This window comes from Scomber japonicus, chromosome 11, assembly GCF_027409825.1.
Source record: "Scomber japonicus isolate fScoJap1 chromosome 11, fScoJap1.pri, whole genome shotgun sequence".
NCBI lineage: Eukaryota > Metazoa > Chordata > Actinopteri > Scombriformes > Scombridae > Scomber > Scomber japonicus.
Window position 1 is genome coordinate 22,198,387 of NC_070588.1, and position 22,592 is coordinate 22,220,978.

At 48.5% G+C, this 22,592-nt stretch overlaps 1 protein-coding gene across 6 annotated transcripts in view; it reads right to left on the reverse strand.

The window, feature by feature from the left end:
- The window catches only part of LOC128367518 (BCL-6 corepressor-like), a 102,380-nt gene that overhangs the window by 9,320 nt on the left and 70,468 nt on the right, over window positions 1–22,592 (reverse strand). For 4 of the 6 annotated variants that reach the window (XM_053328088.1, XM_053328087.1, XM_053328092.1 and 1 more), the window contains 8 exons: window positions 13,846–13,927; window positions 10,361–13,564; window positions 8,837–8,893; window positions 8,165–8,324; window positions 6,632–6,973; window positions 5,110–5,406; window positions 3,305–3,627; window positions 1,860–2,144 (listed from right to left, as the gene is read on the reverse strand). In XM_053328088.1, coding sequence (XP_053184063.1) covers window positions 1,860–2,144; window positions 3,305–3,627; window positions 5,110–5,406; window positions 6,632–6,973; window positions 8,165–8,324; window positions 8,837–8,893; window positions 10,361–13,564; window positions 13,846–13,927 — 4,750 coding nt within the window. Of the gene's footprint in view, window positions 1–1,859; window positions 2,145–3,304; window positions 3,628–5,109; window positions 5,407–6,631; window positions 6,974–8,164; window positions 8,325–8,836; window positions 8,894–10,360; window positions 13,565–13,845; window positions 13,928–19,584; window positions 19,637–22,592 lie in introns of those variants that run through there. The other 2 variants (XM_053328093.1, XM_053328090.1) reach the window with 2 other exon arrangements.

The window sequence follows — 22,592 nt, forward strand, 5'->3', positions numbered from 1 at the left end:
TCGTCCTTGTGTGTATGAGCGTGTGTGTGTGTGTGTGTGTGTGTGTGTGAGTGGGAGCCCCAGGGGTCTGCCCCAGGCTTATCACACACAGGCAGTGAGAGACGAGCTTCCTGAGAGAGAGAGCGAGAGCGAGAGAAAGAGAGAGAGCGAGAGAGAGAAAGGGAGAGAAAGGGAAGCAGGGAGGGGGAAGGGGAAGGCGGGGGTGTTGTTTGCACAGCGGTCAGCGCCTTGTTTGTGTAGTCTCAGGTTTTCTCCTCCCTCCTCCCTCTTTCCCTCTCCACACGCGGAGCGCAGGAAGGGAAAAATGCGAAGGGGGAATGAAGAAAAAAAAAAAAGGAGAGGGAGGGAAAAAAACGTTCGAGAGAGACGCATAAATCACAGAGACGAGCCAGCTTCTCTCCAGCACGGCTGACTGAACCCTGCTGCTGCTGCGCTGCACCCTGTGTGCGTGTGTGTGTGTGTGTGTGTGAGAGAGAGAGAGCGAGAGCGAGAGCAAGAGAGAGAGAGAGAGAGAGAGAGAGCGAGAGAGAGAGGGAGAAAAACAGCCGCCGCCACTGCTAACCACAGTCACCACGGCACATTAGAGGGCCATTAGAACGCGATTATACTCCCAGTGCTTACCTCTCATTCACACTCTTGCTTGCTCCCACTGACTCACACATACACACATAATCACGGACACACACACACACACACACACACACACACACACACACCTCATCATCATAAATGTGTACAACAAACACACACAACCATAAAGCAACCGGTTAATGAGCAACAAAAGATACCCACACCTATTTACAGTTCTGTGAAGATACCTCTGCTGGTGATAAAAATTATCATGCACACGCACGCACACACACACACACACACACTCACACAAAAAGACAGCAGAGTGGACACGCACAGCACAATATGCAGCTCAAGTGGCATAAAAACCACTTGGATCAATAAATCAATTTGTAAAATCTGTCAACAAGGGGAGAACATTTAGGCCCACGAACAGAAACACAGGGGATGAGGGAGAACGAGACAGAGGGCCATCCAACTTTAATTAAAAGCTTTCAGAGCAATGGGAGTTGAGAGATCCAGCAGAATATACACCAGTCTCATCCTTTCTAGTATGTGCGGAGAATGAGAGGATCTGGTTTAGGAGCGAACGATCGGCAGCGACACACAAAGAAAGAGGAAAAAAAAAAAAAAAAAGTCCCGATGCTAGAGAGGCAGCGAGCATCAGTCTCCGTATAATGATCCCACCGATCCCTCATGCTGTCTGCGCACGCATGTGCGTGTGTGTCTGTGTGTGTGTGAGTGTGTGTCACACTTCGCCTCACGGAAAATTAATGAGATGTGAGAGCGGAGCGAGGCAAGAGGAGGGGAGGCGAGGGGGTGGGGGGGTGGTGGTGAAGTGTGTGTGCGCTTGCGGGGAGGAGGAGGAGGAGGGGTGCCAACGACAATCTGAGTCACAAAGAGAGGAAGAGAAAGAGTGCTGAGAGGAAAGAGGGGGGGAGGGAGGGAGGGAGCGGAAACCTAAGAGAGAAAGACAGAGTAGCAGGCAAGAGGAGGAAAAAAGATGGAGTATGGCGAGAAGAAAGCATGAGTAACGGTGAAATAGAAGGGAATGATAGAAAACCAAAAGAGGGATCTAGGAAGAGGAAGAATAGGACAGATGCAAGACAAGAATCAGATGGAGAGAGACAATTTTGAAAAAAGGAGATGTGCACCAAAGTCACAGACAGGAACAAAGTAGGGGGAGAAAATGAGCTCAATTTAAAGAAGAGCAAAATATTTGAATGAGATGATGAAGTGCATAGGAGAGAAAATGATAAGGAGCACGGGGAGGTGTGGGGGGGCATTACCTCGTAGCCCAGCCTCGCAGCTCTCTGGAGAAGAGTTTCTCCGGCGTTCTTGTTCACGATCAGTCGACGAGCCTCTGGCGGGATAGGGCGCACCGCGGGGGCCTCGGCAGGGGGGGTCCTGTGCACCCCGGCTGCCTCTGGTGGGACACCGCCTGCTCTGCCGTTTGCCTGGGGCTGGAGGGAAGGCGGGCAGAGCGCGGCGGGGGAGCAGGGCTTGACTGGAGAGCAGGGATAATGATTAGGAGAGGCGGCTCTCTTCCTTGGAGCGCCTCGCTGCTCACTCAGCTGTGGAGAGAGTGAGAGAGGGAGAGTGTTAGAGCCGCTGCCACATAGCAGACGGGACACACTTTCACACATACACACGCATGGAAACTCAAGGGCACACGCATAAGACTATACACAACTGACATGCGCACGCACACACACACACACAAAATAGAAAATGCAGGTGTGTTTTTTTACATAAATGGCAAACATAAAACTGGCTGAATGATATTACTATGTATTCAATTGCTGTTTTTTATATAATAACTATAGTACTAAAGGTAGTATAGATGGATTTTTTTCTTTTATCTCCAACATCTGTGTTTATGTATGATTATTATGTATGGAAGACACAGCATGTCATTGAAAAAAAAAAAAAAACACCACAGACACGCAAAGAGCTTTCTCACCAACTGTTCACGCCCCAAACACTGCAGGTTGGCACGGCACTTTTCTTTAACCGCTAAACTAACAGAGCCCTCTGAGCACAACACACGAGAGAGGGAGTTGCCTGCCTCTGTGCGTGCGTGTGTGTGTGTGTGTGAAGTGCGTGCCCTCTCAGTGGAATTCCATGTCGAAGCAGCTGTCAGGCTGAGGAGGAGCAGGGGAGGAGAGCAGCGCGGGCGGAAAACAACTAGCCCTTTTTTTTTTTTTCTTCTTCTCCCCCTCAATTTTTCCCCGTGCTCATTTTTTCCCCCCCTCTTTTGAACTCCGGCACTTCATACGCTCGACCATGGCTGCCACATTCCTCTCTGTGTGTGTGTGTGTTTGTGAGTGAGGGAGTGTGTGTGTGTGTTTGTCTCTAGCCTTGTGTTCGGCGCTCAGTACAATGTATAATTGCTCCAGGGTTTTGTTGTTATGTCAGGAATGCTCACAAACATGCACATACTCACAGCCCTGGCACGTATCTACACACAAAACAGCGCGATGACACACGTTCGACAATTAAGGCCAGAGACAAACACCCATGTATGCGGGCGCTCCACAGGGAGTCACTAAGGGCACGAGGAGGTCAAAGCTCCAGCAGCCCTCTAAACATTGTAAACATACTTCCTTCCTCTCGCCCTCCCTCCCTCTCCCAGCTGCATAATCAGAGGCGCCGACAGGCATACTGAAACAGACTCCGCTGCTGCAAACATCCAGACGCCCCTATCGCGACCAGACACCGTATCAGCACTCACCTTGTCATCTTCAGCTGCTCCCAGATCAGCCGCGCAAAGCTGGCCCGGGCTGTTAGGTGTGGCCTCTTTTCTCTTCTCCCGCTCCCGCTCTCGCTCCCTCTGACTGGTGTGTTTGGTCTTGCACGGCCGCTTGCCCTTGGGTTTGTCAGTGTCACTATGGCGACGGGGCTTGAGGGGAGGGGTGCCTCCCACGGACGGCTCTGAGGCTGGAGAGGGGGGGCCCCTCCTTGAGGGCTCCTTGAGGCCACGGTCACCTGAGAAGGGGCCCGGCGGGTGCGTTCTGTCCTTCAGCTGGCCGGGGGGAAGGGGAGAAGTTGCTGCTCCTGTAGAAGGGGTAGAAAGAAGAGGGAGGCAGAGTGAGCGGCGGATAGTGTGAGAGCTCAGTGAAAGTGGAGGATGGGAAGGTATTGCAAGGCCATCTCTCACCCTCTGTTGGTTTATTAATGAGTGCATAGAGCTGTCTGGAAGCACAGCATGCCTGCTCACTCAGGAAAAAAAAATAAAAATAAAAAAATAACCTGCATAGTTGCGCACACACATTTGCACGCACAACACAGGCTCACATAAAAACCCCCATAGTGACTCGTGCGCACTCATTCACTGCAGCAAGGACACTGCTATGAGTAATCTCCTTAAACAAATGTGGCACCTGTCTCATTTCAGCCTCTTACAGTACATATTTACACGAAAAATAAAAACCTGCCCTTGAAACCACAATGTCAAAATAGTGTTTAATAGCTTAATGGAAATACATTTCTTTCTGAGGATCACTGCAAAGCATTTCAAACTACTGGTGAATGGGGCTACAATACAACTTTTAGAATAAACAGTCCATTAAATCAGTCCCTAAGCTGGGAACCAATGAGAAGGAAAGTGCTTAAAAATGCTAGCACTTTCTATGTAACTTCTGTTGCAGAGGAAAAAAAAAACTTTTTCCAAGATGAGATTCTTAGCAGAGATTAATGTGTTTTATCTGATTAGTGGAATCCTGAAAAAGACTGCAAGAAAAAGGAAAGATTGCAGCCCTGACAGACACTCAGTGGAATAACAACATTCATTGTAACAACATGGCTGTTGCTAGGGTGATGTTATCTAAAAAAGGTGAAAGGAAAAAAAAAAAAAAAAAAAAAAAAAAAAAAAAGGAAAAAAAAAATTCAGTGGCCAATCAAGGCCTGTGGTTTCTGCAGCAAACATAAAACCAAAATCTCCCCCGATTTATTCACTTCCTTTAATCTCTTTCCTGCTCTTTTATTTTCTCTTCTTCGTGTGTGCCTCCCTCTGCATCAGTTTGGGCACATGAATAAGGGAAAGCCCTGGTTTTAATAAGTCACCCCCCCCCACACACACACACACAACACACACAGCCCGCCCTCCCTTTCCCTGTGACTGGTCTTGAGGGGGAGAAAAAAAAGAAAATCATTGATCACACATTAGTCACACTACACCTGCCCACGCATATCTCTACCAGCCACTACCCTCATTCATTCTTTCATCACTCCCACAGAGCACGGCTGACCAGCTGAACAAAAAAACCAAAACCACAGGGAGGAAGGGGGGGGGGGGGGCATTTTAGCTTTTGGTCCCCTGGTCCCGTTTTCTGATTCCCCCAGCCTAGCCTGTCCCCTGGCAGGAGGAAGCGTCCTCTACCTCATTTCCTCTGCCCCCTCCCCGAAGGCTCCTGGGAAATCCCCTAAAGTCAGCCTGCTCAACAAGAAAGTGAAACGTGAGCCAAAGATAGATTTCCGTTACCCTAGCTGAACTCACAGATACAGCAGTGGTTTGCGCGGCTGCCGGTGCATTCCTACCATTAAGTAGCTTCTCGCAGCCCCATTTCCTGTTGATCTCGGCTCTCTGTGCTGCGGCTCTGTCCTCGGGCTCCCCGGGCCTGATCTTTCGCTCACGTGCGCCCTGGGCTGGGGCTGCCGGTCGCGGTTGGGGCCACGCTCTCTCCTGTTTGATCTGGGGGCAGTCGGGTGAAGCGGCTCCGGCGGCGGGCTTGCTGAGCCGCAGTCCCTTCAGCTCGATGCAGACTTTGAGCTTCCGTACCTCGTCGTCGTCATCATCAACGTCGCCTTGATCAGCGCTGATCTGCTCGCGCTCATCTGCAGACAACATAAACAGGATTGGTGTCATTTCGCCATCTCTCGTTCTGACTCACACTTGCACTGCCAAGAACTGTTTTTTTTTGTCCTGCTCTAAAACCTCAAAGCTGAGCATTTGTAGTGGTTTTAATGTTTCAGGCCACAGCTGAAAGATGAGGTGGCTCCCAACATCTCTCTCTTGGTTTTATGAAAGTAATTAAAAACCTGTGGGATAAACTCAGAAATGCATTGTGGGATAGCTTAAACCATAACTGTTTTTCTTCAGAGAGTCTATGACTTGACATTTTGGACATAGAAGGTTTTCCCCCCCTGCAGAGATATTACTGTCACCGTCTGCAGCACACTGAACTACAGTAAGTACATTCATACATGCTGACCTGCAGACAACTGAGCACAAAGAACAAAGGGCATTAATCACTGCATTCTTATGGCTCGTAAAACCCCCTCTAAGCCTTACATTTAAACACACGCACGCACATGAGAGAGAGCGAGGCACGGAGTGGGTTGTGAAACAGACAGAAGAGTAAAAGGGGAGAGAAGTCAAGAGTCGGGCAGAGAAACAAAGCAATAAAGACTAGAGAAGCAGAGGGAGAGCCCACCGCCGCTCCACACATGCACACGCACACACACATGCCCCCACCCCCTGAAATTCACAGGAGACGGGTATTTGACTCGTCTGCCTGTGCCGAGGAGAGAGAGAGCAAGCACGATACTGCATGCCAGAAAGGAAAAAAAAAAAAGAAAAAGGAAACCCAAACAGATGAGGGAAAAAAGAAAGGAGATGAAAAGAGAAGAAAAGAGCAGCTTTGAAGAGGGTGGGTAAGCGCAGCAGAGGAACGGCAGAGCTGAAAGAAGAGAGAGAGAATGGCTGTCCCTCTTCCTCGCTTCTCTCTCAAAGGCAGGATTAAACACTTCTCGGAGCTGGCTGCCACACAGAGCGAAAGATGGGACAGAGAGTGGAGATGGGGTGTGGGGTGTGGGGGGGGGGGGGGGTTGTTACGGAGTGGGTTTAAGGTGGAATTGATTGGGAAGGAGGAAGCGACAAAAGGAATAGTATGATTTTTTTTTTTTTTTTTTTAAAGAACAAGGGATAAGACCGGGCTCAGCATCTCAGCAGATGAAGGGAAAAGTGGGCAGAATTAGAGAGATGCACGGAAAGCAGATGAAGAGAGGAAAATGGGAGTGGCATGTGGCAACTGATGAGGCATGTACTAGAAATTCTCACCCGTAGAAATCCTGGCTCTTTTCTCTGGGTGGGACACCCGCTCTCCTTCCTCCTGCTCTGTGTCCTCCTGCTCCACCTTGGGGCAGAGCAGACGTTTCCTGGTGGGTCCAAAACCAGGGCTGGCTGCCTCCTCGGGGTGCACTTTTGACACTGTCAAGGAGGGAGGTTTGCAATGACCTCCTTCAGACTCCCTTCCAATCTTCCTGGCTCCATCTTTTAACCCTCCTTGGCTGACGCTTCTGGCTCGGTCTCGGGCCGCCTCATCCGGGGACAAAGGCTCTCTTTGGCCCACGCACCTCTGAAGGACCGGAACTCTGTTGTTTGTGTAAGCCGGTTGAACACCTGAGAAGAGACGGATGGACGGAAAAGGGGCAGGGACAGCGGGCAGAGGCAAAATAAGCAACAGAAGATGAAAGGGAGGCAGACACACAGGGGGGAGAATGCAGACAGACACACAGACCGCAAACCAGACAGACCGAAAAAGAGCAGGGAAACAAGGGGGGGGGGGGGGGGGGGGTTGACAGAGGGAGAATGCTAGTTAAACACCAGCCAGCTTTTATTCTGCTTTAAAGACAGGCAGTAAAACTTTGATGGGGTAAAGACTTTTTAATCTGATGTGAGCCGAGCCAGCGGCCTGACGGTTCAGTGTAGCCTCTCGCACTTCCAGAGAGACGAGGCAAGAAAACATCCTGCGCACTAGCTGCGCATGGCGAATCCCACCCCTCAACCCCCCCCCCCACCCACACACACACACACACAATCAGCCCCCCCCCATCCCACCCCACTCCTCTTCTCTGTCCTCCCCCATGGCATGACCGCACCACGCCCTTCTCACATAGAGCGTGACTCTACCCCCCTTTCCCCTCTCTCCCCGACTCTCTCTCCCTCTCCGTCTCTCTCCATGCCATAATTAGGCTCACACGTCAGCCGCGGCCTCGCTCCAACACACAGCTGGGCTCTCAGCCAACGTAACTATCCCCCCCTCCCCCCTCCCTCCCTCTCTTTCCGTTGCGCTCTCCCATCCGCTTTCACCCACTAACTCTCCCCCCGCTTTCACTCTCTCTCACTTGCGCACTCACGCAATCTCTGCCCCTCCTTCTCCTCTTGCCCTCCCTCTCGATCGTCTCTCCGCGCAGATAAGCACAAAAGGCTTCTTGAAAATAAAACTCCCCCTCTCTGTCTCTCTTGCTCGCTCATTCGCTCACGCTCCCTAGCTTGTGGAAAAGATTGTGTGTGTGTGTGTGTGTGTGTGTGTGTGTGTGTGTGTGTGTGTGTGTGTCTGTAAGAATCTTTTTTTAGAGTGACCCGGTCTTGCCTCAGCATTTGCTGCAAGTGCATGTGAGTGTGTGCGCGCACCTATTGTTTGTGTGTGTGTCCCTTTCCGAGTGTTCATTTGCTGAGTGGCTGTGTGTGTGTGTGTGTGTGTGTGTGTGTGTGTGTGTGTGTGTGTGTGTGTGTGTGTGTGTGTGTGTGTGTGTGTGTCGTGCGCTACGAGAGAGAGTGTGTGTGTGTGTGTGGTGCTGGGTTACTCACCCTCCCTCTCTCCCTGCCGGGTGGTGTGTTGGCAGTGTTCCAGCACTGGCTCTCTGCGCTGGCCGTCTGCCAGCTCCCGTCCTGCTGCCGGGGCAGACACATACACACCGCCGCCCTCCTTCTCCTTCAGCTCTAGCTCCGAGAACCGCATCATTGCCCGCTGTGTAGACACACACACACGTAGACACACACACAAATGCAGAGAAAGCCCATGAAAACCACTCATCATCTGCCCACGCCGCACACACACACACACACACCTCTCTAAGCCTCAATCTGGCCTCAACAGCTACAGAAGCAAAAATTGCATCAGAAATAACATTGTCTCAAAAAAAATCAAAGAAAATGCCAAAGAAATTAAACCCACACACATACAAAACGCACACAGAACAAAAAAGGTAGACAGGTAAATAACAAGCACGGCATCAAGACACAGGTTAGACTACTGCAGCCACTGTGAGTCCATGCGCTCTGGGGCTTAAGTCCTGGCATCTCCCTTTCCTGAAACATAAACATGGCTAGATAACATATACATCTAAGCCCTGAGGCAGAGAGAGGAGATGAAAAAGAGGAAAGAAGGGAGTGGGGAAAAAAGCAGTGTGCAGCGATACAGAGTACAAAGGAGACAGAGTCCATCAGAGGCAGATGTGATAAGAAATGTAAAGAACTGACCTCCCAGTTAGCTGCAGGTTGACTTATATTACTCCCCTCTCGTGATATGACTTCCATCTAAGCAATTAGAATGGGGGGGCTCAATATATCTGTCCATCATTTCATCTTTTTTTATGAATTTATGTTATGTTTCTCCACATGTTTCTTTACACACAATAGGCAGCCACAATCCCACAAAATAACACAATCAAATTAAAATGACTCAACAGGTCAATTAACACTGCATCAAAACCATCAAATAATTTCTGAACTGACAAATTTGAAGAGAAAAAAAAAAGAATTAAAACAAGATGTTCATTCTAAGCATGATTGATATCGTTAATTCAGTTTTAGCCATCTTGTTTATTTATTTATTTTTCCACATCTATTTTTTTTTTTTTTTTTTTTTTTTTTTACATGTCCAGAAATAGAGCGTTTGATAGCTTTGCATTGCAGCTGTGCATTGACAAGCATGACACAGACAAAACCACAGTTTTCTAAGGTGCGTTCACAACATAGACAGACATGTGCAACCTGGTAACATATCTGCCTCTGAGTCAGTAGATAATTAAGCACAGGGTTTGTTTGTGTTTTTATGCTGAATGTTGAGTATAAGAAATCAGAGATAACAGCCTAAAATAAATAAATAAATAAATTTGTGTGTGTGAATAACAGTGGACAATCTCAAAGTGTAAGGGACGCTGCTGTAATTGTGTGTTTATAGATTGTAGCGTGATGTGTGTTAGGAGAGAGGGTCTTATAGCCAATGGGGTGAGGAGAATTTTGACCTTCGACAGCAACCAGGCAGGGCAGCATAGGCCATTAGGGGGAGGATAGCAACTGGCGGAGGGGGGACATGCAGACAGCCTAAGAGGAACCTCAAAGAGGCAGCCGCTGGTTTTTAAGCACACTACAAGCCCTCTACTGCCCCTCACCTTAGGGTTAAGCATAGCCAAAGGCAGTGTGAACCGTGAGGCTGCCACAGTCATGCTCTGAAACTATTTGGCTCTATAGCACAGTCAGCACTAACACATGCTTTAGCCCCAAGGCAGTCACACAAGGACAAGCACGTACGGACACACAAACACGCACGCACAGAAATAACCTTTACAATGACTGCTCACTAATCAACATAGAGATGGCAGCCCTAGTTAACCTTTGAACTGCCCTCCCTGATAGAGGGCCTCTACTGGCCTTGCACCAGCTCACTAAGACAATGATAAACTAAGGGGAAGGTCAAGCCTATGGGCAGGACAGTAGCATGACAGCACTTATAATATACTGTATTGTGTTGTAAATGCGGAGTATGCCAATTTCATGCAGGGTTTGTTCCACAGGCAGTTCTGAATACTGAAGCAAGGGAGTAAAGACAGTGGTGGCCCTTGGGGGTTTTTTATTCCTGTGTGGATGTTAGAACTGAAAAATATGTTTGAAATGTCTGCACTTAGGAAACATTGGTCATTATGACCTCTCCCCAATTCACTAACAACTTGAGCACAACATAGCCTGTACTGTATATACACACAAAAGTGTTAATTGCCTTACCTGCAGAGCTCTCTGTTCACGGCTCAGCTTGCTGGAGTCAGCATACAGCTCAGTGGTGACACATTTAAAGCGGTCGCCAACGTAGCCTGAGGAATTAGCTATCCTCTTGGCAAGGCTGGATCTACGAGCGCCTTTAGATGAAACATGGCTTCCATCTTCGTCGTCCTCATCCCCATCTTCTTGAAACTCTCCTAGGTCAACAATACTGTCTTCCTTCTCAGTCTCTCTCTCACACAGTTTTTCCCGGTTTGACTCAGCCACCGCATCAGCGTAATGCTGCATGAAGTGAAGAGCCCGGTTGTCCCTGTCCCCCTTGTCCTTACCAGAGCTACGCTCCCCAGATGTGCGGGCACAGCGCAAGGTGCTTTGGTCTTGATCTCCAGGGTCTGGGCTGGGGCTTTGTTCTTCCGGGCTCTCCTCAGCCTGGGAGATTTCCCCTGGAGAAGTTGGGGATGTGCTAGATGTCACTCCAGGACAACTTGTGTCCTGAAGAACCTTTGGTTTCCCAAAGGGAGTTTCTGGCTGTCTATCAGTGTGGTTGGACTTTAGGGTGGGGCTCTGTCCGGAGTGGCCTGGATAAGGATGGGAAAGGTGGTGTTGGTGTTTTGGCTCGTAGTCAGTCTTTGTTGGATTTTGGTTACTATGACAACATTCATTTTGGTTAACCTTAGTGCTGGGCTCAGCAGAGGGTTGTTTGTGGACTGTGGGGGTAGACTCAATATCTGTGTCTGAGTGTACAAGGTCAATGCAGACAATCTTTTCTCTGTGTGTTACAGAGGAAGAGGGGGTTTTGATGTGACTTCCACCCTGTCCTCCTGATTCCTTATCAGGCTTTGTATGGCTCCCTTCGCCCATCTCTTTCCCAATGTTTTGATCTCTGTGACCCCCACATTCTTCCACGCCTCCCCAGGATTTCTCCTGTCCCCGGGACTTCAGGGTTGCATCTCCCCTTTCTGATAACTTGTTTTCAGAGTGAGGCTGCATCAAGGGATGGGCCATCTCCTGTGAGTTGTAAGTGAGGTATTCCCCTCCTGGACCAGCTTGGAGGTTGTGGTAGGGTAAAGGATGTTTTGCTGCCAAGTGGGTTGGGTAAAGGCTGTTGCTGCCCAGCAATACTGGGTGAGGATAGACTGGGCCTTTCCCTGTCATTGGCAGGGAGTGCAGCGCCATGCCATCAGGGATGGGGTAGTGCAGGTATCTATTGCCATAGGCCAAGCTGTGGCTGTGGCTGTGGTTCAGGTACGCGTCAGTTTGAGGAAGGTAAAGGTGGCCAGTTGGGTGGCCAGTTGGGTGACCATTCTCTAAACACGGCCTCTTGTATGACAACACCTCTGGAGTCGTTTCACCTCTCTTGGTGGCCTGGGAGGGTTTTTCTGCTCCCTCTCTCTCTCTATGGTGGCTCACAACTGATGGATGTTCTGATTGGCTGGGGCTGTGTTTGACCCACTCACCATTGGGTTTGGGAGAAAGAGCCCTGGAGCTGACCAGAGAAGAGCCAGACTGTTGAGTAGAGGGAACATTATGGTTGGACTCGCCAATCCTTGGACAGGATGAGCTACGTTGCTGAGGCAGTATTCTCTCCAGACCCTTATGTTTGATGACAGAAGGTGAGGAGCCTTTGGCTTGTGAATGTCCCAGATCTGTGTTAGGCCTTGGAGAGGGGGGCAAGCCTGTTGTGTGCTGTGTATGGGAAGGAGACCGACTAGGTACTACCCAGGAGGAGTGTAAAGTGCTGATCATCTCTGACCTCTCAGAGACCTTTGAAGAAGTGCTGCTGACCACAGAGTGAGGGTGGGAGGAGGGAGAGAGGGACATGTTTTCCTTTAGGAGCTCCCGGCTTGGGGGCAGCCCATAACGTGCACCTGATGCTATATTGTCCATCTTAACTGGGAAACCATTTGGTGGAAGTCCAAACTCCAGCATTCTTCCAGACAAATCCAAGGGCTTCTCTGCTGAGTCTTTGGTTGTTTGGGGTGGGTGGGCTGGCCGATCAAAACTGGGTTTGGAGGGTGACCTGCTGGGTCTCCTCTCAATCCCAACGTTTCTGTGCTCAGGCACCCCGTCTCTTTGCCTGGGTTTGTGGGGACTGGGCCGGGCAGGAGAGGGCTGCTCTGATGCCATGCTGCTGACAGAGAATGGATGAGGAATAGACTGTGTGGAAGAGGATGAGACAGATATTGAAGAAGAGGAGGAGGTGGGAAGTTGCACTATCCTAGCAACTGGCCTTTGTAAATCCAGTGAATTGTCAATGAGAGAAGGAGGTGGGGGAGGTTGTGGGTGGCGAGAAGATGCATGAGGTGAAGAATCAGTAGGTAGACTATTATTATTACCACCACTGCTGCCACTAGTGCTAGTGCTACTGCTGTTATTGTTGTTGCTGGAGCTGGTCCTAGAAGGAGGTCTGCTCGGTCTACCGGTCCTGCTTGGGGACCGGTCCCTGTCAATAGCGGCCTGATGATGCTGAGAATGAGGGGAAGGTTGATGAAGCTGTTGTGCAAATGGAGACGCAACACCGAGCCCCTTATCCTGGCAGTGCACCAGTGACGTAGGGGCCACTGTGACTGCAGGAATCCTCATTGGGGGTGCCACCAGGGGAGAAGAGATAGGAGATGGAGGATAGGGGGGCATATAATAGAGCCTCTCGGCGGCAGAAGGAGCGTTAACGTTACCCCCCTGGGCTGCACACAGAGATGGGTACGCCAGGTGCTGTGTAAGATAGGGGTTGGGTTGGCTGAGCAAGGAGGCTTTATACATGTTTAGAGCTGCATACTTGGATGAGTCCATGAAGGGATACATGCTTGCCTCGGGGTAGGGGTTGAGCCACGGCAGGCGAAGGTAGCTGCCACCAGCACTTGCCAAGCCCAGTTCAGACGCTTTTTCCCCAGGCCCTACTCTGCGTTCCAAGCCTAGACTTTCAGCTCCAGGAATCAGCACAGGCTTGTGGAGACTTGGAGGGATGCCCTTGTAGAGGCCCAGGTATCCATTAGGCTTACGACTGTCCAGAGGGCCATCAGGCTTGTAGATGAGCTCTGGGATACCGTCCCTGTTATAACTGAGGGGGAGGCCGGGCGTCTCTCTGCTCTTCTCTGCTGGCAGCGTTCTAATCCCTGGATACACAACCCCTCCATGCAGACGAAGACCATCATGCATCAGAGTGCCTCGGTCCAGCCCCATCGCTGCCAGGGGTGTCAACCTTGCATCCACCTGCAGCAAAAAAAAAAAAGAAAAAAAAAGGGGGGGAGCAGCAAAAAAAAATTATGTGACTATAATTGCAGGAATTACATCCCTCAAAAGAAAATTTTGAAAATATGACATTCAAAGCACTGTGCTGTGAAACATTTACCGCTTAGCACAGTTAAAAAAAAAAAATCTGTCTCTGTGTTTCTAGGTTAGTTGCGTGCATGCACATAGTAAAATAGTTCGATAATAATGACTCATGTGACAAATGAGTGTAAATAGTGCTGAGGAAAAGCAGAGGAACTTGCCATGTTTTGTGTGATGTGGTTCCCTTGTCTTAGTTCCAGGTTGGTTTGTGTCTCAGCATCGACATCACGAACAGATGTTGCCCTGTGGAGACGAGCAAACACTTAGCAGTCAGTGTCTTGGCTCTGACACACACACACACACACACACACCACAGTTTTGTTGTAATGTGACTGCCCAAAAATTAAGCATCAGGCACACTTAAATCACTGGCACACGCAAATCTAAATAACAAATCAGCGTATGCATCACTCAAAAGTGGCTCAGAGATGTGAGTGAAATGTGAGACGGAGTAGGGCGAAGGTACAAAGAAAAAGAATAATGGCACTGCTCGCTATAGTCATCACACCCTTTCTCTCACTCTCACTCACACATGCACAACTCCGCTGAAATAGTCACTGGAGATGAAAGCACTGTGTGGGCTCCCCCCTCCCCTCCCCTCTCCTCCTATCCGTCAACACCCCTCAGCAACCCCCTATCCTCCTCCTCCTCCCTGCCCACCCCCCCCCCTCCTCTGACCCCCATCCTGTCCATCCTGTGGACTAGACGTGCATTGTGGGGCTGCGTCTATTCAGTCACGTTCCCCACACACTGGTTTTTCTGTGCCCTCTTTGACCTGCTCTCTCGGCTGCCTCAGCCAGCAGAGCGAGGGAAGATTATACATCAGAGACCACATCGGTGGGAGACCATTTACCGCCCGCCAACACAGAGCCACAGATCAACAAACACTCACACCAAAACACACACGCAAAAGTATAGCATGCAGGAGCGAACTATGCAAAATTTACAATAAATCAGTTTCATTTGAAAAGGCAAAATGTAGAGGACATGTATAAAGATAAAAAAACAACATGACCACAGAGGGGAAAACTGTGTTTTTGTGAGCCTGTTTTTGTTTTTTAACAAATTACAAGAGTAAGTGATGGAAACTGTGTGTGTGAAATGCCTTTTAATCTGTTTATGTTTTGTATACATTTGAATTGCTTTAAAGCGCCGGAACATAATGAAGCTGTAAAAGAGTTATGAAATAAGTTACAAAAAGATTTTCAATTATTCATCAGTACAACATTTTAGGAAATAAATGAATGGTCTTTAACATTAAATCTTTGCTTTTTAATCAGCTGGGTGATGATGAGGCTGGTTTGAATATGAACTTTATTTAGAAGATACAGAAGCTTTTGCCAGGACTGAATACACATTTGGATAAGTGGCTAACACAGATAATAAATGTTATACTTTATTTAAGGCTTGTGTAATTCCTATTACCTACAATGTTAATAACACAACACGTGTCAAATGTGGACTGTGTTGATTTTCATTGACATGTAGTTTCAAAGAAAAAATCAAGCTGAATTGCAATGACAGAAAATGCACAGACATTTCTCCAATTTCTATTTGTGTTATGGTGTCATTTTGTGAATATAAAAACAACTTTAAGAACTGTGACAATGACCTGATCTTGCATTACTGATTGAGAATCACAATCTCACAACATAAAATCTAGGTGAGATTGACTAATTTGGTATTCATAATATGTTTTGGTACAAACGCTAAAATCGCCATCACTGAACACGAGCCTTAGTGAGTCAAGTGGCATCTTAATACTGAGTGGTCTGCTTTATTTTGAGAGGCTGTTTCAAAATCCTCTAACAGGTTGAACAACAATGGGGGAAAGGTGAAATTATGACTCCCACTTGGCCATTTTATTCCTCTTGTTTAAAGGAAATATTTAAGTTTAAATATTAGGCTTGTTAAGGAGGTTTTTGCAAGGCCGTCCTAATAGAGGAGCCAGTGCAGGAATGAGGTGGGAGAGAGAGAGAGGGAGAGGGAAGTGCCTTTAAATAGTAAAAGTGAAGGCTTGCAGTGCTCGGCAGTGCTGAGAGCAGCAGAGAAACTCGGCTCCTCTATCATCGCAGAGAAACGCCTCTGAGCCTCGCTGCCGCGCCACTTTTATTGCCGTGACCCGGGGCCCATTAATCAGCCTGCTGTGGGCCCCTCACCACAGCTCCTCCCTGCCCCAGTGCTCCCGCCCCCGCCATCTCCCAGCCACAGCTCTCCAGGACCAGTCCTGCTTCAATAACATCCGCATCTGACAGAACTGAAATGGTGTGCGTGCTTGGGCAAGTGTGTAGTATAAGTACAAATGTGCGTAAAACCACGTGTGAGCGTTTCTGCATGCAAATCAAACAGACATCGATTGAGAAATCACATCTCTCCCGTCTCCTGTGTTTCCTGGAGCCACACATGCACCTTCCTCTTTGCCCCCCCCCCTCCCTCCCACACACACACACACACACACACACACACAGGCTCTAAAGTCGGCGCTCAATGAGACCGAACAAGATAATGAAAAAAATAAGCCTCTTATACAAACGCAGATATTTGACATGATGCCTCAGCGTGTGTATGTCGGATATAACGCAAACGTTACCAGACTGTTGAACTAAAACGGGTATCTCTTACGCACAGGCCTGTGTCACTTTCCCAGATTTTAAAAAACACACACACACACACACACACACACACACATACACACAGACACACACACACAACTGGGAGACAACTGGGAGAGGAAATTGACTATTCGAGGTCAGTATGGCAAAACCTGTTATTACTTCAAAACTCACCCACATGAGCTCATGGCCGAACCAGTGTACCTGTTATTTCCATGAAATTAATAGTAGTCCAGCTAAGATGATGAACTGTGCTGGGCCTCAAGGTCAGCGTTGAGCATTTGACAGCACATCAGTGCGTACACCGCCAGGAATAAAACTCCACTGTTGTCTGCTCTGGTATGGACTGAAAGGACCACTCAAAACTTATTACTGGCGTGCACAAAGCTCACACAGTGGGATGGTAACACATAGTACATGCAGTCGTGTAAGCCAACAGTTAAATCCTGTGTGATCTAAAGGGAAACGGAATGCATAGTGCTTGTGTGAAATTGTTCATAATGACTCAATGTGACACACATTGAGTCGACTTTAGCCTACACATTTCACATCTCAAATGTATAATTCAGTGAGGTGTCTTTTAAAAACAGGCATAGAAACCTTTTATTCATGAAGACTTTATCACCTAATTTACGTTATGTTGTGTGTGCTGTATGTTTTCAGCATTGTAGCACTTTGAAATTCATCATGAATGAAAAGTGCAGTATGAATTAAATGCTTTATAATCATAAAGATCATTTAGATTTGTTTTAGTCTTGCATTAGTAACCTACATAATGCTCTGACAAAAAAAAAAAAAATCCTGCTAGGTGTCACACTATGAGTGGAAGGACGGGCACGGAGAGTGGGGGAGAGAGATTGGAAAGGAGGAAAAGGCAGTGTGTTGACGCCCATCCCCGCTGCTCTGCTAAGAATAGTTTGCGCAACAAACATCTCCCGACGGCCGTCCAATCCATCACGCTGGCCGGCAGCAGGCAGGCAGGCAGAGGAGGGGGGGTGGGGGGCGCAGCGGTCGGAGCTGCGTTTATAAACCAGACCGCTGGAGCGGAGCCCCGACTCGCACCATTAAACAGAAAACCACCGGGTGTTTTTTAACGGAACCTCATATAGCTCTGTATTTCAGTATTGCGCGCTTTATGAGAGAGGAGCGAACAATGAAAAAAAGGGACACGCTCACGGAAATGGAGAGAGGCGAACAAACTCCAGAGAGGCTTTTCCCTCATCTCCCTTATTTCCTGTCTATGACGACAGTGACTTGAACTCTCCGTGACCTATACGCACCGGAACAAACACGGGCACCACTCATCATTTCCTCCAGGGCTGAGGCCTCTCTGTTTTCCCCGGACAGCACAGCCTTACACGCTGGTGGCGTGTGTATGTGTGTGGGTGCGTGCGTGAGAGTGAGAGTGAGACGGAGCGAGGGAAAGAGAAAGAGAGAGACTAACGATGTTGACAAGTTGAGAAGGTGGTTGTGTCACAATTAACAGCTTTCCCACTCCTACCATGTATGACCAAAGACAAATGCAGATCCACAGCAAAACAACTCAGCACTGTGGCGGTAGTGTGCAGGTGTGCTCGGCAGTAAAACGGGAAACTGAATGTGGGTCTTTGCTGTATGGCGGGAGTGTAAGGCGCCCTCTCGCTCTTTGTCCCTGGAGCTCCGCCAGGCTCTCTGAAGCGCAGAGCTCCGATCAGCTCTAAAAAAAAATGCAGTGTGACGCAGGATAATCTCCGCAGCGACGGGGGTGGGGTGGGGATAAACGCGGATTAAATATGGGCGCGCGCGCACACGCACACATACACACACACTTCATTGCGACGCTGTGTGCGCGCCCAAAACAAGAAGGAATTCTGCGCACACTGTAGGTGAACAAAATAGAAAACCAGCGGGAACAAATCTGACAGAGAGGGAGAGAGAGACAGAGAGAGAGAGTGAGAGAGAGAGAGCGGACCAAAACTACAGGCAGACTGCAAACTACACAGCCTCAGGCCCACACTCTCACCAGCATTAACTACCAGCATCATAAAAATTTTAAAAAAAGAGAACGCGTGGCCAGTTTTAATAGTCATTGGTCATTAGGGCCTACGGGTGCCAAAGAGTCCAATTGATCATCTCAATGTAGACTCGATGCACAGTCTGAATATAATGACGTTCATGCAGTTTTGAGTAGTTGCTGATATAACGGAACTAGCTACGTAGACTGAGCAGAGACAGAAAGGCCGAGAGAGATGGAGGAGATAAATGCTGGAGACAGGCACTGAGAGCGAGCTGGTGGCGGAGCGCGGAGTTGGAAGGCGCCAGCGGCGTCTCTTCAGCTGTCACATTATTAGCGACCGAGCTGTAAACAAGGCCCTCCCACCCCGCGTCCTTCGGGCCGCTGCACAGCCGCATGCAAGTCGGTTGCACGGTTCAACCCCCCCTTCCCCCCCTCCCCTCCTCGGCACGGCCGTCAACAACGGCGGCATTGTGAGGCCCCCCGTGCTGTCACTAGGGCCTGTGCGGCGGCTGCTGAACTGGCTCTATTCATCCCGGGCCAAATGAGAACTAAATGGCCCTTTATGTCACCAAAGGAGCCGATTGTAATGGGGATGCGCATGCAAGAGTCGGCCCGCATTTACCGGAGGTTTCTTGACTTTGATTTGAAATGCTTTCATGTGTTGGCTGTTCCAAATTAAAGCACGTGATGCTAAATGAACCCCCCCCCCCACACACACACACACACTACATAGGCTATCACTACATCTAACCCCCCCCCCCCCAATAGGATGAATAGTCCGCTTAATGAAGGAGGCTTAATTATTGGTGGTGTGTAAAGGCGTGAATTAGGTTAAATTAAATGTCAGTTTAAACAGGTGCTGAGGCAGTGTGAAATAACCACAACTGTCACACCTCTGTCACAGCCTAGATTTCAAGCTTTAAAAAGTCACACGTGGTCAGCTCGACACACACTCACCAGCCACTTCCATTACATGTGCAATCTAATGTAATCCAAAACAGCAGCTATGCCAATCATTCTACTTTTTGTTGACACTGTCAGAAAGGTGATAATTCTGCATTACGTTTATTATTGAGGTCGTAGTGGATGGCGGTGTGCTGGAGTGCATTATATTGAATGGTGTTCCTAATATTTTGTCCACTGCATTAACATACATGAGGTAAAAGATTCGTAAATGTGGGGTTTATGGCAGACCTGTATTGGATTGCATTAGACTGAAGTGACCGGTGAAATGACAGTTTACCTATAGCTGTCGTAAACTAAAAATAGAAAGACACAGAAATAAGATATACTTTCGATGTTCAGTTGGTGGTATACGATCCAGCTCCAGGTCAAAAGCCTTGGAGCCAGCATGAACTCAATGATGTGCCATCCAGACAGATAACATTCCTGCTTTGAAGACGGTCGGTGTAGCCTAATAAACTCCTATCGCCATCACCCTGCTGCGCTGCCAAGCGTCTGTGGGATTTCGTCAGATAAATGCCGGAGGCACCGACATCTAAAAACAAACGAGGAGGCCTGATCAAGACGGGGCCTGCAGAGACTCAGAGAAGGGAGGCGAGGTGTGTCATCATTATTCTGCTGCTAAATCAATCTCCGATAGGCCAGGGGAAGGTCAGTAAACTAAATACATTTAGAGTGAGATTTGGATTATAGTCCCGTGTTTTCCTATTGCGTCACGTCACGTCTACATTTATCAGTAGAAAACATTTGTGCACAAATGTTGCTTTTGGAGATATGATTAACAATCACTTTATCGCTACAGGAAACTGGACTCATACCAAACTGACATCTGCGCGTAGTCGCCTGCAGAAACATAGTTTTAATGTATCAGACTGTTGCTGGATGACAGAATGATGTGAGAGGTCTGGTCCTCTCGGGCCGTGCTGCCCCTGCTCTCACTCTCTGTGCCGGTGAAACGCACCGAGGGCCGGCACATCTCTGCGGGGAAGTGATCCGTGCGCTCCAGACCTCGTCGAAACAAAAAGCTTTGTGGAGCGGAGAGAGAAGAGGGGAGGGTGAGAGGGAGAATGAGAAGAGAAGGAGGAGGAGGAGGAGGAGGGGGGGGAGGGGGAGGGGGTGCTCTCCTGTTTCATCGCGAGGTCCCGGGAGGCCAGCACGGAGCATAGCTTCAATCAAACCGTGACGTCTCCTCCGGGAGCTGCGCAGCGTCTGGAAAACCGATCTCTCCTCGGCTCTCTTCCGTGCCTCCGCTTTTGTTCACACGCACCTCGCCTCAGCAAGCGAGCGCAGTGCCGGCAGCGACGAGACTGTTGTTTTATATCCAGGCGTGAGTGAGTGAGGAAGGGAAGAGGAAAAAAAACAAAAAAACAAGCGCGACAACACCTCATGTCTGGCTGGATATGAAACAAAACACGATGCTTTCTTTTGACGAATTTTATTCAGTTCCCTGCCTATTTCACTAACACATGACGCTGGGTTTGATGTGGAAAAGTGGTCCCATGATTGTATCGACGTGCTCCGAGTGTGTAATATTCCCTGCGTGGCCCCCATTGATTCCAGATTAGAAAAGCGGACAAACAGCAGGTTAATGGCTTTAAAATGTGGGAGGTATGCTTGTCCCCTAAACCGCCCCACGGACATATCCACAGTCCCACATCACTCAGCATGACAATACACCCCAGCAGTGTAACGCACTGCCGCTGCCTTTATACGCACACGTCCAAAAACTCTCAGAGAATTGATCAAAACCATCCTCTAAAATGCTTTTCCTCAGTTGACTGAAAATATAATATTGTTTATTCGACTCGTGTGCCTGTCTATATGTGTCACTTGAGCTCATTTCTAATTAGAATTAATTTCTAATAAATGTAATTAGCGCGAAATGAAATCCTCTTTCACCCGTGAAGCCCACTATGACATGCTAGTCGGGCTGGGCAATAAAACACTGTTTGTGGAAGAAGTGCGAGGTCCTCTCACATGAAAAAGAGAGGAGAGAGAAATCGGCGTGTCAAAATGTCAATCTGTGGTAAGCAGCCCTCCCCCTCTGTGTTCCAACACCTGGAAAACAGATCAGCCCCCATGCGCACTCACTCTGCCGCTCTCAGTGGAAAAACGATGCGCAAAACAGTCCGACGGGGTACAGTTTAAATAAACGCGGCCCACACAAAATGTGATGTGTTCGTTTTACACTTCCACAACACACGCAGCACTTTGGGAAACGACTCTTTTGCAGAACGATTAGACTTTGCAGTTGAACAGGCAGAGCTTTGCTTCAAAAGTTTGGAGGGTATTAAAGAAAAGAGAACAGATAGGAGGGAATTTAACAGAACCAATCAGATTATTAGCTGAACCTCCACTTATAGTTTCAGTGATAAATCCACTCATGTCAGGTCGTTCTAAGTAGTGTATAAATGCCCTTCAGGTTATTAACACATGGCAAAAGTCCGCTATTTTCTCTACGAAAACAAACTAGAGTCTAGGGATTACCAAGTGGTAATACTAACATGCTTTTTAACCAGTTTGGTCAACTATAACACACATACTTTTAAAGAACGCTGTTTCTAATCATGAAATTAAGATATTTCCAATTTCCAGATGTTTGATCTTTATCCTCTTAGGCTCAGAATGTAAATTTAATATATGACAAGTGTCCTTTACCTTTCCATACCCTATTGATGATGCCGTGGGATTTAAATACAATTAAGCTTTTATTCTCCATCAAAGCCCCCTGAGGTTGCCTCCACCCCCCACCACTTAATCCCCTGCTCTGCTCCCCTCTGAAAGCTCCCAACACGAGGTCCTGCTCTCCCAACCTGCTTCACGCTCGCGTTGGGCTATATGTGCGAGCTGCTGTGTACATCCTGCGTGGATTGGCTGCCTGGGTTGAAGTGGTCTTTTAGTAGCTGCTTCCCTCACTAAGCTCGTCAATGAGCTGGAGCCAGCCAATATGAGGCACATCGATCGTCCTAAGAGAGCGTCCCCTAATTAGTGCCTGTGTGGCTCCAGGACAGGCAGTAGGCGCGGCGGCGGCACGGGAGGAAAACTCCCCCGATGTGCGCCGCGATGTGACAAAGCGTTTTAAGAAAAATGGCTCGCTTAAATGCTGCTTCGCTGGTCTTGAAACGCGGGTTGCTGTAGCCCGCAGAAAGGCTTTAGAGAATCTTTAGGAAAGATTATTCACTTTGGATCACATCCAACGCGCCTCGCAGCGCTTATTTCAATTAAAACACCAACTTTATAAGTAATACTAGTTCACTCCGACGGCTGCCGCCCACAGTTGTGCAAACGGAATAAGTGTGGGAGCACACAAAAACATTCTTTATCAAAAGTTGAAATA